Source organism: Dermacentor silvarum, chromosome 2, assembly GCF_013339745.2.
Source record: "Dermacentor silvarum isolate Dsil-2018 chromosome 2, BIME_Dsil_1.4, whole genome shotgun sequence".
In the NCBI taxonomy this organism is placed as follows: domain Eukaryota; kingdom Metazoa; phylum Arthropoda; class Arachnida; order Ixodida; family Ixodidae; genus Dermacentor; species Dermacentor silvarum.
Window position 1 is genome coordinate 155285350 of NC_051155.1, and position 17264 is coordinate 155302613.

At 46.2% G+C, this 17264-nt stretch overlaps 1 protein-coding gene across 1 annotated transcript in view; it reads left to right on the forward strand.

Moving 5' to 3' along the window:
- Nucleotides 1–856: 856 nt before the first annotated feature.
- Nucleotides 857–17264, forward strand: part of LOC119440490 (hemocytin-like) — a 122921-nt gene continuing 106513 nt past the window's right edge. The window contains exons 1-9 of the mRNA XM_049662939.1: nt 857–1196; nt 1898–1923; nt 8179–8280; nt 10469–10660; nt 13316–13697; nt 14506–14687; nt 14982–15100; nt 15200–15365; nt 16965–17196. Of these exons, the coding sequence (XP_049518896.1) occupies nt 1102–1196; nt 1898–1923; nt 8179–8280; nt 10469–10660; nt 13316–13697; nt 14506–14687; nt 14982–15100; nt 15200–15365; nt 16965–17196 (1496 nt within the window). The 5' untranslated portion in view covers nt 857–1101. The remainder of the gene's footprint in view (nt 1197–1897; nt 1924–8178; nt 8281–10468; nt 10661–13315; nt 13698–14505; nt 14688–14981; nt 15101–15199; nt 15366–16964; nt 17197–17264) is intronic.

A 17264-nucleotide genomic window follows, 5' to 3' on the forward strand; every position in this document is an offset into this window, starting at 1 on the left:
AGCGTGATCGTAAAAGTGGCACTCTTCTGCGTACGTGTATTCTAATTAGTAACACAACTAAGCAGGAATTTGGAGTGAATTGTGCTGTTGTAGTTCGCGATGCATATGCCGGCGATTGTACAACTGACAAGGAGCAGCGATTTATACACAGTCCCCCGCCCCCTTTTCCCCCAGCTCCAAATTTCCATGACACCGTCGAAATACAGAAATCTCGAATAATTCCTGCCGCAGACCCACAAAGATATTCAAAGGCCTGTCTGCGCGCGCCTAGCGTGAGCGTCAGCCACACCTTTCGGAATTCCGGTCTTGCGTCCGGAACCGTTCAAGCGAAGATAAGAGAACAGTGCGAGCAAGACACAGCATCACTATAGACTGCTTTTCTTACACATAAGCAACGAATCCGGCTTTAAGAGACATTGGCTCCCCATGACGTCAGCATATAAAAGTTTGTACCCTTCAAGGTCACGTCGACGAACCCTATACAACCCTTTGTGAGCTGACAATACGGATCATCTCTCGCGCCGTTGGCATGCACATGCATTCACTGGTATCCGCGAATTGCACGCCGCGGTGGTGAGCTCGTCTTCCTGCGATCTGTCGGCTCTGAGGCAATGCCGGAGAAGCGCCGACGCCAGGCTGCTGCTGGCTGCGGTATCTGGCTTCCGAGGAGGTCACCCCGGTCTTCTCTCCGCAGGAGGGGAGGTGCGCTTCCGGCGGCTCACCGTCGCGCGGGCCTGCGCGCCGTCCAGGATATCGCGACGCTGGCAGCGGCGACGGCATATCCGCGGCGGATGATGCGCCATATATCTCCGCATCTCGTCCGTCACAGCGTTGCTTTCTCGGCGAGCTAGCTCTTGCTCTATAGCTCTGCTGCTCCCGCAGTCCGTTGACAAGGGGGGGACCAAGCGGGTGCTATCTTTGGGGACCGTCGTCTCTTTCGGCGGCCGCAACGCGACTCGGGTTGCATCGTCGGCGTGGTTCGAGGCTTGCGACAGATACTACACACCCACGGTCCTCGGTGGCATGCGGACTCGACGGTAGCCGCTGCTGGATTCGGTCGTAGCGTTTTTGGAAGAGGTTGAGAGATTGAGCGGCAGTGTGATGTTCGCGCCCTACGGCAGGGCATGCCTTTGCTGGCTGCTGATCGTGCTGCCACTGCTCGGGGTTCTCGCGGAAGAAAAATACCGGTTCTTCAGGTAAGCAGCTGTCGCAGATTGAGGAGTCGCTCAAGATGAGCACGTATATAGTTTCGGATTTGAGCAACGAAGCCGAAAGTATAGGGATTGCGGGTTCGTATGCGTCATTGGAAGCCATTGCTTTACAAGCGTCACAGAGGCGGAAAGAAAAGCGCTGAAGCGCATGCTCTTTTGTTGGGAGATATTTCGATGATCATTAGGCAGTAGCATTTCTGGAATTAAAAAAAAAGTTGCTTTGGTATTTTCATGGTTTCTGGTTAAACAGTATTTCATCGTAGTTACCATGGAAATAGTAAGACATCAGTGGGTAGGCGAGGGTGTGGAACTGCAAATAATTTGACTTGTATCAATGATATATGATTAAGATGCTCAGACAGAGGTATCCTTGTCAATACGTCGCACCAATTAACATAGTGGGATATCCTTACCATTAGACAAAGCCCGATGCTGGAAATGGCTCCCGCCACTTCCACTCTTGGACTGAATCAAATATATCGAGGCCATGCCCATTTTTGTACTGCGAAAATACGCCGGGAAACGTTCCTTTTTTATTATTTAATCTTCACGTAGTGTGCACCCGTTTTACACGGCTAACACCTTCGAATACGAAAATCTACACGCTGTAAGAACAAGCTAGCATGCACTTCTGCACGTACATCGTCCTTACAAGATTTCCATTTATTTTTCTATTTTTTTTTCAGGAAATCTGCCAAGGGAAAACACGATGGTAAGTCTCCGAGCTTAGCAGGGTCATTGAATGAAGCTTAAGGAAGTCGTCCGAAATGATGTGCATACTCTGTTCACACCTGATATGGTCGCGTTGTCGTGAAAGCGAAGAAGCAAACACTGTCATGCAGAATTTAACTCTTTATTGGACGAACTTGAGCCCGCACAAACAGCCGTAAAAGCACAACGATAGCGGCAAGCATAGTCGTCGGTCGTCGAAATATAAATTCAAGGGCCAACTGAGTCCGCTAGTTATGCACATATCACGGTACATTTCAGGATGGTGAAATTGCAGGATGATCGCTCGTGCTCGCTTGCATTTTATAAATGTGCATCAGCGTTCACGTGGCGCGCGCAACCTGATTAGACAGACCCCTTCGCTATAAAATCCACGACAACATTGAGTAATTTTTGCATACAATGTATAGGCGCGTCTTGCGCCGAACGACAACTAATGTGTTGAAAAACGGCCACCGGGAAAAGGTAAAATATTAACCCCCCCCCCCCTCCTTCCCCCCGTCGATTAACTGCTCCAAAAGGTACATGTCACGTGCCCGTATACTGCGGATGTATAATCGCCAATTGATAAATTACCAGTAACAGTTTGCACATTATTGCTAGTATAGTTTTTGAATTGGACCGGTCACTAGCCATTTAGGCTATCGATCCAAATATCTCTGCAATAATTTTCCCTTTAAATTGATTGATTGATTGATTGATTGATTGATTGATTTTCATACCGTGCCGCGGGCACGTGCGCGACATTCGTCGAGGCAGCCGCGTTTCTACCTGGGAGAAGCACGAAACGGACCTGTCTCACGGCTGACGACTTGCGCTGCGCGCTGGCGAAGGAAATAACTAATGCGACGCCTTAGAATTCGATTTGGGTATCATATTTTCGGCAATGGCTCCAGTCTGGTAAATACTAGGAGTAAGCATCGGCGTCTCTCGGAAATAATCATGCCGAACAACATCATCCCGAACCACCCCGATCGGACGGCCCTTCGCGTGGCGCAAGGCGTTAGTGAATAAAAATTGAATTTCTCAAAGTAAAATTCGTCAGAAAAACTGTGAAATACGACTTAACCACAACCTACAGACGCGATAGCGTCGGATTGTAATTTGAATATACGAGAAAAAAGCCTGATAAGCAGCCAGGGATCTTAGAATCCTAACGCGTTCCACTCTTAAAGGCGAAGCTTAAGCGTCCTCCAATTCTGATGGTGTTTCGCTGTACTTTGGTTCTAGGCAAGCAGGTTGAAAAAAAAATTCTGAAGTGGCAAGGCTGCTTCGAAAGTGAATCCAGGCCGCCGCCATCTTACTCAAGGCACGAAGAGACATCAGGGACTTGTGTAATATATGAAACACCTTCTGTTCTCCTCCTTCGTGTTTAAGATGGCTAATTTCGCTGTAAAGATCCTTTTTTTCAACCTCTTTGGTTCTAGGCAACATTGAGGGGAATGTTGAAAACCGAGTCTTTCTACATTTTGATCGGGCCCCATGTAGCAGAAAATACGGTGTCGGTGCCGGCGTCAACAGCGTCCAATAACGCTATCTCGTTCCACTCTCAAAGACGAAGCTTAAGCGTACTCCAAGTTTTTCGTATAATCTAGGAAACATACACGTTAACACAATTTATTTACGCGGGTTGTAATGGAGACGGATCTGCGGATCTCCTGAAGGAAGACGAAGTAGAGAAATTAGTTGACGATGTGTGGCTTCATCATAGCTGATTCCCTACCACGAGCCTCTTTAAGTGGTCCGGTGATATCCGTGCTGCCGGACACTGCGAATATCACTGCGGCTAGATATAAGCAGTTTACTTTGACCGAAGACAGAAAAAGCCTCTCATTAGAAAAATCTACGGACTTTATGCATCTAAATTATTCTTGGAATCGACCATGGTGTCCTAACCGACGAATTGAAGTGTCATTTTGAAGGCTGCGTTGCCGTATTCCACCAATTAGTTTTTACTTGCACAGATGTGGTCTGGCGGTATCCCCTTTATGCTACCTCTACAATGAACCGGAATCCATCGGTCACTTTTTACTATCGCGCCGGCGGTTATCTACTGAAAGAAAGCGATGTTTGAAAATTCCGCTTCGTAATGTAGTAGGGCTGCCTTTAGGGAGTACTGTTCTACTCTCGCTTAGAGCATCGGTATTAGGTTACAGTCACAGAAACGTCTGCGAAGTCATTCATAATTACCTCTGCGACACAAAAAGATTACCTTATTAATATTTCCCAGTTTCCATGATTTACTTATTTCTCTTTCAATAAATTAGAAAATTAGAAAATTCAAATAGCAAATAGACAATTTCACCATCTTATTATTATTATTATTATTATTATTATTATTATTATTATTATTATTATTATTATTATTATTATTATAAGGAAAAATTTAACTTGTTCTTTACGTCTATCCTTTATGCATTTTGGATATTAAGTTCATGTTACTATACCTGTTTATGCAAGGCTGATTACCTTGTTACACTCTATTTTATTTCATTTATTATCGGTTTCTTTCGCATATTTGATTACTCCCCCCCCCCTTTTTATCAGATTACCACCCGGTTCGTGGCCTATGCCGCACAGGTCATGAATGAGCGTAAAGTGATAACTCCATTTTTGGGCTACACGTGTGTGTCATACCACACATATGACCACGAGTAGAGTCAAAGTCATGGTTTTCAAATTTAACAAAAACAGAGTTGTCCACACGATGGCCCAGCGGTTGCTAAGCACGAGGTATTAGGTGCGAGGTACCGGCCGCAGTGACAGTATTTCGAAATTCAGGTTTCCGCTAAAGGATTTTAGGGGGTGAAAATTGGCCCGAACCCCTCCACTGTGTGGCCGCAGTGACGGATCAGGGGACGCTCGGCTCTTCGCGTCCCCTCATGCTGTTTTTCCTGCATTGCTCTCGTGTGTCCTGGAATCCGGCTTCTCCGCGTAACACGAACGCAGGTAGTTGCGCAACTGTACGAGAGTTGGTGCTGCTGCTGCTGCTGATGAGTTAGTGCCATCCCCTTTGAAACAGGGCGGTGACAAATAGTCACTTAATCTATACTTGAGTTCATCAGGTATGATGAACATGCTTCTCATTCTGGAATTTTTGTATGTATCTCCTTGAATTTTTTTCCCTTCCTCAAAACTTCTCAATCTACCTTGTACCGCTACCTATGCCTGTAACGGATCCAGCCGTATCAATCTCTTCACTGCTTTTTTTTTCTACCAATTTTTCGCCGCGCGTGATACGCAGCTCACACCACATAACGGCGGGGATACTCGGGCGCACAAGGGCACGCTTGAGACCCCGTAATTGAAGCCTGTGCAATAGCCCAATTTTTTATTTTTTTTAAACGCTAATCGCCGTCTGCCATTCATTCAATAATAGTGTTGCTTTCCGAACAGGCCGGACGTAAAGCAGGTCGAGTGTAGAGGAATGCAAATGGGACATATCTCCGAAGCGCAAATTTAAGAATGAATGGTCAAGGGGAACAAAAGCTATGGAGTCAGATGGAAGTGGAGATTAATGTTTCACTAGTTGCGGATGTTCACACGATGCATGGATCGGTGCTTGAACATCAAGACCACGTGGAAGAAGAATTCTGCAAGCCTGCTTCTTGGCAGCCCAGCCGAGTCCACATCATCAGCACCATCATGATGTCTACTGCAGGGCGAAGCCCTCTCCCAGCGATCTCTAATCACCCATGTCTTGTGCCAACTGGCACCATCTTATATGCCTGCGAATTTCGTAATCTCATCACAAAACCTTGTTCTCCGCCGTCCCCGACTGTGCTTCCCTTCTCTTGGCACCCAATCTGCAACTGTGATAGAGCACCGGTTATCTGCCTTACGGATTACATCGCCTGCCCAACTCCATTTCTTCGTCTTTAATGTCAACTAGGATATCAGCCACTCATGTTTGCACTCAAATCTGCACCACTATAGCTGTTTTACCGTCTCTTAAGGCTGGGCCTAATATATTACGTTCCATCGCTCGTGGCGCGGTTCTTAGTTTCTTCTCAAGCTTCTTTGTTAACCTCCTTGTTTCTGCCCCAAATGGCAGTACCGGTGGAATGCAATGATTGTGCACTTTTGCTTTCATGATTAGCCGAAAGCTGCATGTTGGGACTTGATAATTCCTACGGTATGCACTCTAATTCATTTTTATTCTTCCGTAAATTCTTAATTTTCTTCTCACAATCAGGATCTCCTGTGAGTAACTGGCTTAGATAACTCGTGCACAAGTTGTAGAGGCTGACTGCCAATCACGAATTCTCGTTCCCTTGACGGGCTATTGAACATTAGCTTTGTCTTCTGCATATTAATATTCAGTCAATGCTCTTACAATTTGTTGGCTAAGATCATCGATCATTTGTTTCAAACCATCTCCATCACTGCTGGACATGACAATACCACCTGGAAACCGCAGGCTGCTGAGATATTCGCCGTTGATCCTCATTCCTAATCCTTCCCAGTATAATGACTTGAATACTTCTAAGCATGCATTGAATAGCATTACAGTGATCGCGCCTACTTGCCTACCCCTTTCTTGATCGGTATTTTTACGCTCTTATTGTGAAGAATTACTAATAGCCGTGGAATCTTTATGGACAGTTGCTAAGATATTCACGCAAGCTTCCTCTATGCTTTGACTACGCAATAATTCGTTACCTCTGGTATCTCTACTGAATGAAACGCACTTTAGTAATCTGTGAAAGCCATATAGACAGGTTGGTCGTGCATTACAGATTCTCAATTACTTGATGGATGACACGAAAGCCCTGAATATCCTTTCCTAAATTCAGCCTGTTCTCTGGGTTGATCGAGGTCAAATGTTTCCCCGATTCATTGGTAAATTACTTTGGTGAAGTGGTGGTGGTCCAGTTGCGTTTAGTTGCTTTAATATCAGAATAGGAAGGAGGTAGGGAAAATATTCTGTAACTGTCTAACTTAATCAATGTAACTGTCTAACTGTCTAAGCAATGTAACTGTCTAACTTAATCGCTGACACTTAATTGCGGACGCCAGCCAGCAGATAAGAATGTGGTAATGGGAGTAAATTACAAAATGGAAGTATAGGAGAGAGAGTAGACAGGAGATAGAAAAAATACCATGTGCAACTATATACAGATCACGAAGAGCGCACCCTTAGTTCCCGTGTTGTGCCACTGCAGATTGCCCAGAATTCCGGCAACACAGTGGCTATGTCGCGATGCTGTGCTCGAGGTCGCGAATTTGATTCCGGTCGTGGCGGCCGCATTTCAACGGGTGCGAAATGCAAAAACGCCCCTATACTTAGGTTTAGGTGCACGTTAAAGAACATTAGGTAGTCAAAATGAATCCGCCGTTCCTCACTGCGGCACGTCTCATAATTATATCGTGGTTCTGGCTAGTAAAACTCCACAATTTTATTTTAATTTAGTTACCAGAATTTCTTCAGGAACTGAGGCCGGCCATTGGATCACGTGAACCAAGTACTATAGAAATATGGAAACACGTTGGAGGACGCAAGTATCGTTCTGATGCTGTTTATGACAGCAGTGCATGCGGCTGAGACAAAATCTAATTTAGTCACGCGTACTGTACTGACACGCGTAAGCATTGACAATGTCGCGTGAAATGGGCCGTTCATTTTAATTCTACCGTGCCGCGAAGCAGCAGATGGAACGAAGAGCTCGAACGCGCGTAAGGAATAAATTTCAGCATGAATAATGCAATGAGAGAGTACGCGAAACACTGTAAATGCTTCTAACAGCTGAGCCAGAGTGCACGCATTGAATAAACCATATAGAGAAAACCCGCAAGTGCGCTTCTCCACACACCTCGTCAGACCTATCCTAAATGGCGAACCTCCCGCTATAATCGTAATTAATACCGGTGTCACACGGCCCCTTTCGATCGCGATCGAGCACGATTTGGTTCGAAACTCTCGACCGTGATTGGTTATCTTCCGCAGATTGAGCAAAGCCAATCGCGACCGTGAAACTTGATCCGGATCGAGCTCGATCGCTATCAAATGTGCGCCATGTGACACCCGTACAAAGTGTCAGCATGTGGACTCTCAACACGATTTCTGCCGCCCCCTGTTCCCCGCACCCTCTAAGCATTCAAAATGCGTGTCTCAACTTTAACAGTGCTGCTAACAATAACGGGGCCATCTTGGTCTGGGCAAGTAAGATGTGTGGAAAAGCGTTTGGTCTAGTGTTTTTGCCCGTATTCCTATAATTTTGTACCCGCTGTCATGCAGAAATAGAAGAGACCTGCAGCCAGCCGTGCCAGAACGGAGGAAAATGCTACAAGGAACGATGTGCATGTACACATGGTTTCCGCGGACAATACTGCGAACATCGTAAGTACAACTTAAGCACGGTGGAACCTGCCATGTTCCTATTGCGTGCAATTTTACAAATTTCGACGTCACGCGACGCCGTACAAAATACCTATGTGCGTTGCGTCGTTTCCTTTCCTCGAGAGACAAGTGATTTTTTTCCCGCCGTTGTTATTTCCTGTCCTTTAACTCTATCCGTTTCGGCTTTCAGTGACCCTTTGTTTATAATTAGCGAAAGGGATGATGGGGCGCCTTTAATCCCGTGTTTATCTTCGCGCTAAACAAATTAAAAAAAAAAGATTGAAGAAAACCCTAGCTGCTCTGCACTGCTGGTGAAATCGGAAACTTCAATTTTTAGAAATAACTTAAATACATGAGGTGAGTTGGGTGCCATTTAGTGTCGCTGCTTATCCGGCTGCTAAATCGCATTTTGTCCCAAAAGTCAGACTCCAAGCATGGATCGCGCTAATTTGGCCCATACATTGTGAATATACGGGGGAATGCAAGAAAGGAGGGATCGAGAAAAGAAATAGAGTGATGAGACAAAGAGAAGTTGCAGTTTGTTTTTACTTATTCGCGTTTCACTTTTCGTAAACACAATGTCTACGTCGTGATACGTCACACACAAAGTATTATACCGAGGTGCAGCGCAGAGGTCTGAAGCTCCGCTTTGATTTTACAACAGAAGCGGTTTTTCTCGAGGTATTCCGCCGACTTTAGTTTCCCGGAAACTACGTCAATGCCCGACACGGCTCAGCACAGTACAGCGCACATTGAACTAGCCTACACATAGAATCAGTCGGCACATATAGCTATACCGCTACAGGTATGCCGGTCACCGGCTTTGTTAACTCGAGAATTATGAAACGAAACCAAGGAATGCTATCTACATATCTTCACTGCCAAAAAAAGAAGCAAGAAAGACGCGGACGTCATCGACAATGACTGTCGGTGATATCGAATATATATGTCAATTTAAATGATTGTCCTTTCATTGGTTACGAAGAAAAGCTGCATATCGACATCTGAAACTACGGCTAAAATTTGGTACATGATGATAGAAACAAAGTGTGGAGAACGAAACCGAGTCAAAGAAACTGAGTTCTAGCAAATTGTATTCGGTTAAGAGTATAAATGGAAACTGGAAGCAAAGTACAAGGCACTCACATACCGTCGAGATATTAAAAAAAGAAAGGACTTCGACGAAATATTAGCGGCTAACGAAAATCTGGGTATACGTATGATAGTAAATATGTAAAGGACGGCTTGTGGGAAAGTACAAAGAAATATATATGTAAGTAAAAGTAATAAATTGGTGGGCAAGTATGAACAGCCCTGGTCTAACAAGGTGTAAGACTGTGAAATAATACTAATAGTAGATGCAAATAATTAGATAAGTACTTCAGAAAAATTAAGGGCTATTGGTTGTATCTGTGCTATTAGAAACTTTTATACCTGTTAGTCGGAGTGTATCAAACTTGTGGATGAGATACGCCTGTCTAACCTCCCTATATTTTCTTTCTCTGGGAGACCGTAAGTTTGAGTGTAGAATATGAAGTTTAATTTCATCTAAATTGTGACCTGACGGGTTAACTTGTGCCACTGCTTTGGGAAGTTTCCTGGCCGTACCCGCGCGGTGCCCGTGTAAACTAACATTCATTCGCAGCCCCGTTTCGCCGACGTATTGTTTGTGGCACAGTGAACATTTCAGCAAGACAAGCTACCTAGTCGCAAACCTACCTGGCTGCAGCAACATTCCTTGTTCGACTACTGCTCATCACTTCAAGCCTCCATCTTTCTGTTAATAACTTCCGTTTTCTTTTGTTTTGTTCCACATGTGTAGCGCACGTTTCAATGCCATATACTTGAAAACTTTTATGGGACTACTTTCACTCTTGCTATGACATTTAGCGGCCGCAGCTTCTGCGGTAACGTGGTTTTGCTCATAAATCAAATAGCCCAAAAATTTGTTCCCGAAGAGGTAGCGTTCACGTTTCTGTCTATGTTGCGTGGCTTCGACGTGTGGTTTCTCACTTTGCCTCACGTATTTCGATCCTTTGACAGCACAGATTTTTTGGCATACTGGCATATGGGTATATACTGTTGGTTCTTTTGCGGAGGTTGTCTTCCTCATCTATGGCCTCGTATTATAAGTCGTTTTGCGTACATGTACCGCTGCTGTCTCTTTAACACCACCCGTGGCGCGCAGCCATGTCCCTGTGTGACCTGCGACGGGCCGGCTTCCATGGGACGTCCCAGTGCAACCACACGCGGCTGGCCAGCACCTGTGTTCTCGAGTGCAACCGGGGCCTGCGCTACGAGTACCTGCCGCCCACCAATGTGTACACGTGCAGCGCGGCGGGAGAGTGGTCGCCGCCCGATCTGCCTCGCTGCGTCGACGGTAAGTCCGCTGACCGCGCAGTCCCACCCCTCTTTGATTGTCTTAACCCCTTCGATCGCCAACTGATTCTGTCCAATGAAAATTTGGTTTAACCGCATTTATTGCATCTTCGGAATCATCGAAACCATACAGCGGCAGAACGGATTAAGAGTTTTCAATTCTTCAGTGAGTTTTGTCAAGTTTACCAATTGTGGACTCCATGCAAGAATTCTCTACAGGAATGTCGGATATGAGAAAATCGACCATGTCATGTGTAGCATACTTGGATAGAGCCTATCCAGCTGGCACTTGAAAATTCTGCCTGATGCTAAACACTGTGAGAAACAGTGAATGTGAACCCGCTACATGACGACATATCAACACCGTGAGCAAACATGCAGTGGTCTGTTTTCCAACTTATTTTGCTAAAACACTACTTTACACATGTTATTCAAACTTGTAGCACGAGTCTCAAGTGTAATCAGAAGTGTTTGAAGACGTATGTGACACGTTTTAAACAGGATTATGCTAATCAGGGGCGGTATTCCGTAAGAGTCTACTTAGTGTACTGTCCACTTCGGCTGTCGCTGATTACAGAATACCGCCCCAGCACTTTTGCTTTTTGTGCTTTTGCATCTTGGCGTGCACAATTGCAGCTCTTTGATGCACACACGCTGTTGCGCGAGACCTTTTGGGACGTCTGAAGGTTTACATGCTATGGCGAAGTGCTCGGCAAGGACAACCTTCCTCCTTCCTCTTCTCCCGCTGCCCTCTCGCGGCGGGAGAGGAGGATGGCAGTCGCCTTCCACGCCAGCGCTCTCGCCACCAGAGGCAACATACATATGAGGAATCAGCTTACACGTGTATTATATTCCCGCTGCAGATGTGCTAGTTAACGACTCTGGGCCCGAATTCACAAAACCTTCTTACGCTAAAATTGTTCGTAAGAAAAAATTTCAGTCAATCCTGATGCTGGACATATTATTAGCGAAGGCGGTTGGCCAATGGCAGAGAGCACTTACGAAAGAAAAGCTTTGTGAATTCGGCCCCTGTTTTCAGAGACATTACGCCCAATGAAACAAGTGCTACCGAAATATCCTCACTGCTACAAATATACCCCCTTCAAGCTGATCATTCAATAAAGCAGATACCATTCTGGAAGTATTGGGCTATTGGCTTTCATTGACAATCATTGTCGACGGTGTATGAGAAATTTTTTTTTGTCATTTAGCGTTGCAATCTACGGACTTTAGTGCGTTAAACTTAAGCAGCTAAGCAGAGTTTCAATCTTTACCTTCTAATTTTCCAGTGACATAAATATGGCGAAAGCTACGAGTCCGCACTGTTACGATTGGAACCACGCTTGTGAGAGCACAACAATGCATCTTGATGTCCTTTTCTTATCTTTTTTCTTCCTTTGTTAAGATTTGAGAGTGATGGGCCGTTAGTAAATGTTTATTCTGCCGCGATTTGCGCACAGTTCTGCTTAGCAAATCCTCTGGGGCCAGGATTTTGTAGAGATTCCTTGCGGTCGATTATACGCCCCTCTTATCACGTACCATTCATGAACGGCTGATCCCATGGGTAACGCGGACGGAGCTGATCAATGAAAAAGCGTGAGAAGGAATAGTATCGGAAAAGACCTCGCAACAAAATCACGGCCACTGTGACAATTAGAGGGCGAATCCACGACAACGTTTCCACAGAAATGAAAGCAGGGCGAACGGGTTCAAGGCATCGGCGAGACGGAAACACAGTTATAGCGCAAGAAAACCGCGAGGACAAAAGAAGACACAATAGATACATAATAACACATGACTTACGTCTGTCTCGTCTTTCACCGCATCCACGTCAAGCTGCATTTTTTAGCGCACATTTTTCCGGCCATTATGCGAAGCAAACGTTCAAAACAGGATGAGGAGGTTTTGATGAAAAGAAAACAGGAGAGGTCAACCGGGAGAGCGTGTTTCTCTAGCCTGCTACTCCTCATTGGGGTAAAGAAAAGTGGGAGAGGTAGGGATATAATAAAAAAAAAAACAAAAAAAAAGGAATGTATTCCCCAGCCTTTTTTCTTTGACCTTTAAGCCTAGCAATAATGCCACAATGCACTATCCGGTTGGAGTACAAGCGAGCGGTCCGGGACCGAATGAAGTTCGAAAATACCTTGTTTGATTACGCATGTCCACGATGACACGTCGATGCGTAACAGTTTGGTGAATATGACTTGTGCATGACCGTTCACACTGCAGCATGGGTTGAGCCTATTTAAGCAATCGGGGGCACGCAGAAGCGCGATCTGCATACAAGTCTATATACTTGGTCATCCTTTCTATCTACTATCTGTCCGCTCTCCTACACATATATGCTTACTCCCTGTCGTTTACGCATGCTCCTGCATCCCCCACTGCTGAGCTTGCGGTCCAGTTATCAGCCTTTAATGACAGACAATTAAGTACAATCAGCTGAAATTTCTTCAGTTTCTCCTTTCCACTGTTAGCATAGCAAAAGAACCAGTTACTACGAAAATGCGAGAATGACTTTACCGTGGTTCTAATTATTTTAGCATTTCACTCAAGCCTGGCACTGCATCCGGCGCAAATAAAGTTTTTTCAGAATTGCAAGGACTACGTTTCAGAATTCCACCTCGCTCACACTTGGTGTTGGGTGGCTTCGCAGAGACTCAGGAGCGGCTCAAGAAGGCTGGTTCGTCACCCCGCCGGCCGTCGAGCGGCACATGTGCAGTCTGGGGCCGGGGCCACTACCGGACCTTCGACGGAGCGCTGTTCAGCTTCACCAGCCGCTGCCGGCACCTGCTTGCCCACGAGTGTCGCGGCGACACCTTTAGCTTGCATGTTGGCGACAGCCACTGCTCGAACGACAGCGCGAGCTGCCGACGCAACCTGGACGTCTACGTCGAGGGGCTCCGCTTCGGCTTCGAGTTGGACCCGCCCCGGGTGACGCTGGGCAATGTATCCGCACCGATACCCACCACGCTGGAAGGGCTGCGCGTTGACTACGTCGCCGGAAGGATCGTGGTTAGCAGCCAGCTGGGATTCACGTAAGGAACTCTTCAGTTTCGCTGGATTGGCGATGACATTTTGAAAATGCTGGGGTGTCAACCAAAAAAAGAAAAAAAGATGGGATTGGCACTTTGCGTTTTGAAGCTTTATGTAAAGTGTAGCGCAGGAGTAATGCACAAGAAGACAGATGATAGGAAGCTAAAGAAGTTAGACGATAGAATACAGAGCCGTGCTCCTTCATTTGTCTTATTCTGTGATCTTGTTGCGCTACACTGTATGTAATGCTATATCAACTAGCACATTAGTGCGTCCGATTTCCAAGTTATCGAGGTTACACAGAGGCAAATGCTTAAGTTTTCTTCTTCTTTTTGATAAACTGGCTCTACACGGGACTACACAATATGATGGCGGTCATTCCGTTATCGCAAATGAATCATTTATAGAGTGTTGCTTGTCGATGTCAGCTGCACGCACTAAGACAATTATTTAAATAAAGATAATTGGGCGGACTTACGTATTAGGTCAACTTCGTGTGCGATTAATCTTTTCAAAACATGCATTTGCATCTGCGGGGCTCTCGCCTCAGTTTCTCTTATATTTCACTACGACATTGGTTCTGGCTGCTGCTTCTGAGGTACACCGCATGTTACCGCTCACCTCAAGAAGAGAAGGTCCTTGTTGTTAGCGCAATTTACCGAAGCTTTCTTAATTGCTTTTATTATGTACCAGGCAAATATTTGTGCATATATGAACAATAAAACAACAAGCTTTGATTAGATCCATGCACAAGACGCGTTTTATACACCCTCTACAATGCCGCATTGCTATGCGACTTTGCTAATTCAGTGTCACGTGGAACGGCGAAGACTTGGTGGAGGTGTCCGTGGACGCGTCATTGAAAGGAAGCATGTGCGGCCTTTGCGGACAGTACGACGACGACCCGACGAACGATTTCGTCAACAGCCACGGTCGACAAGTCACCTCCAGGTCGGCTTTCCTGGAAAGCTGGAAGAGGAACGAACTAGAAGGTTGATACTGGCTCTTTATGTGTTTCGGGAGTATCAAAGCACTCATGAAAATAATATAAAGTTTAGTACACATGAGATCTTGCTGGGTTCCGGGCCAGCAGGGAAATCTTGCGGTGCATCGCTCGAAGCGCTTCTTCACGAACATGTAAAAAAAATGAATTTCACTCTTCTAATAGATATTCGGTGCAGAATAGCCGAGAGCTGTGGTGGCAACGTTAATTAATACTGACTGCATATTGGCCACTTTCGGACGGTGTACGTGTTAAGCAAATTCCGTGCTGTCTTTTACCACAGAGGACTGCGAGGACATTTTCTTCGACCCTTCCAAGCAGCACCCCAGCGAAGAACTAGTACTCGAAGCGAGGCGGCTTTGCTCCAGGGTCACCGACAAGAAATTCGCAGCCTGTCACAAGGTAAGAGAGCAAAGTTTTATCGCTGGACCCCGCTCAGTACCACATTCCACGCCATCTCACTGACGCTGTACTTCGCCGCTCCTTTTTGTCCCTCGCAAGGTGGTCGATCCGAAGCCTTACGGCAACATGTGCCTCGAAGATTATCTCTCCTGCCGGGGCGACCGCTCCTCGGACTGCAGGTGCAGCGCACTCGCCGAGTATTTCCGGGAGTGCGAGCGCCTCGGAGGCAAACTTGAGTCCGTCTGGAGGAGACACGACTTCTGCCGTAAGACGCTTCTGCGATACTTTTTTGAAGAAACAGTACCTTGACTGGAGAAAAACGGAGCTCTAACAGCGCAAAGGAGATCCACCACAGTACGGTGGCTGAACTTTCAATTGTGTATATTTGTGTGCCTGATGCCAAGATTGTGTAAAATGGACGATCGTGCGAAAAAACGCGAGAGTTCAGCGAACGCACTGTCGTATGTGTTTATTTCCGTTTTCGTCCTTTGCGCTGTTAAAACGCTCTCCGCAAGTCTTTTTTCTTTCCCTTCAGCGAGCGTAATACGGGTGTCTAACGGCGCACTTTTGATCGCGATCAAGTCCGATCCTGGATCGAATTTATTGGTAGTGATTGGCTCCTTTGTGCAAGCTGTGCGAAGGAGCCAATCGCAGTCGAGAATTTCGATCCCGATCGGGCTTGATCGCGATCAAAAGTGCGCCGTGTGACACCGGTATAAGGCTCTGACGCGCGTACACATACTTCTATTGTCTTCGTATATAGGCCATGTTCCAGGCGTAGTCGATAAAAAGACCAGGTTTATTTTCAAGGTAACCTGGTAACCGCTTAAGTGGTCACGCAGGCAACTCCACACAGGCGAGCACACAGCTACCACGAACGTCTTTCACGCTCTCAACCACAGATTAATAGCCAATAAGTGTGTCTCAGATTACACAAGGCTTGCTGCTGTACAACTTAAAGCGCACTTAGGCAGGGAGCGCTTGCGACTAGCTAACACTCCTTAGATAACACTACCTAAGGAGTGCTAGCTAGCAGTGTTAGTGGCTTAGCTAACATTAGCTACGAACACCACACAGAGACAAAGAGGTTAGCAACTGTCTCCTGAAAGGAACACCGCGCCCGCCCACTTGAAGAGGAAAGAAAAAGGAAATACTTAAAGAAAGGATGTAAAGAAAGAGAGAAAATAAGAGGAAGGCACACGACTAACACACATTTGTTTGTCGTCAGGCACTTTCCGCGATAGATCTTACTTTCTCTAGCTCTAATTTGTCTATCTCCACATGGTCAGTTATAAGCTCGGGCACAAGCAGTGACCATCTTTCTATATTTTTTGAGCTTGTATGCCCGCTGACTCAAATTACTTTGACTAAATTAAATGATTAATTATTGATCATTCATATCTGCATCAGTAGTTACTTTAAATGATAACAGCTTTTTCACCGCACGATTCATGGCCGATCCCCCACAGTGGGTTGCGCCATTTCACTAGGGAACAAGAACATCACATCACACGCAGAGAACGAACACCACAGACAATAGTCTAGTCCCAAGGTTGAGGATAATCCTAGCACAGCCTAGTTATCGTCGCATCGAGTTGAAGCGCGGACTTTTCGAAAATAACTCCCTATTCGGAAATGCAACTTAACTCAAAGCCCATGATTGACTTGATCTAAATGACGCCTGGCGTGAAAATATCCAAGACGCTTATTGCGTTTCCTTAGGCACGCTCAAGTCAAACGCAATCTAGATCAAGTCAAGCACGGGTATTTCTGAATACGGGGGTAAGAAATGATTGATAATGTAAGGCATACAGAAACGCGGTAACTTTCATCGACATTCTCCTGGCGCCATCTCTCCGAGCAGCCGCTCGCTGTCCGGCGGGCATGGTGTACACCCAGTGCGGGGCATCGTGCGCTCGGACGTGCCGCGACCCGGACGCGTCGTGCGAGTCCCGTCCCTGCGTGGACGGCTGCCACTGTCCCGACCGGACGCTGCTTCACGACGGACGCTGCGTGCGCCGGGAACGGTGCCCTTGCTCGCTGCACGCCAGGGAGTACAAGCCCGGCTCGCTCGTCAAGCAGGAATGCAACACCTGGTGAGCGCTACGAGAGTGACCGTGATTGAATTGGCATTACAAAAAGGGTGAACTGACTGAGTTGGGGT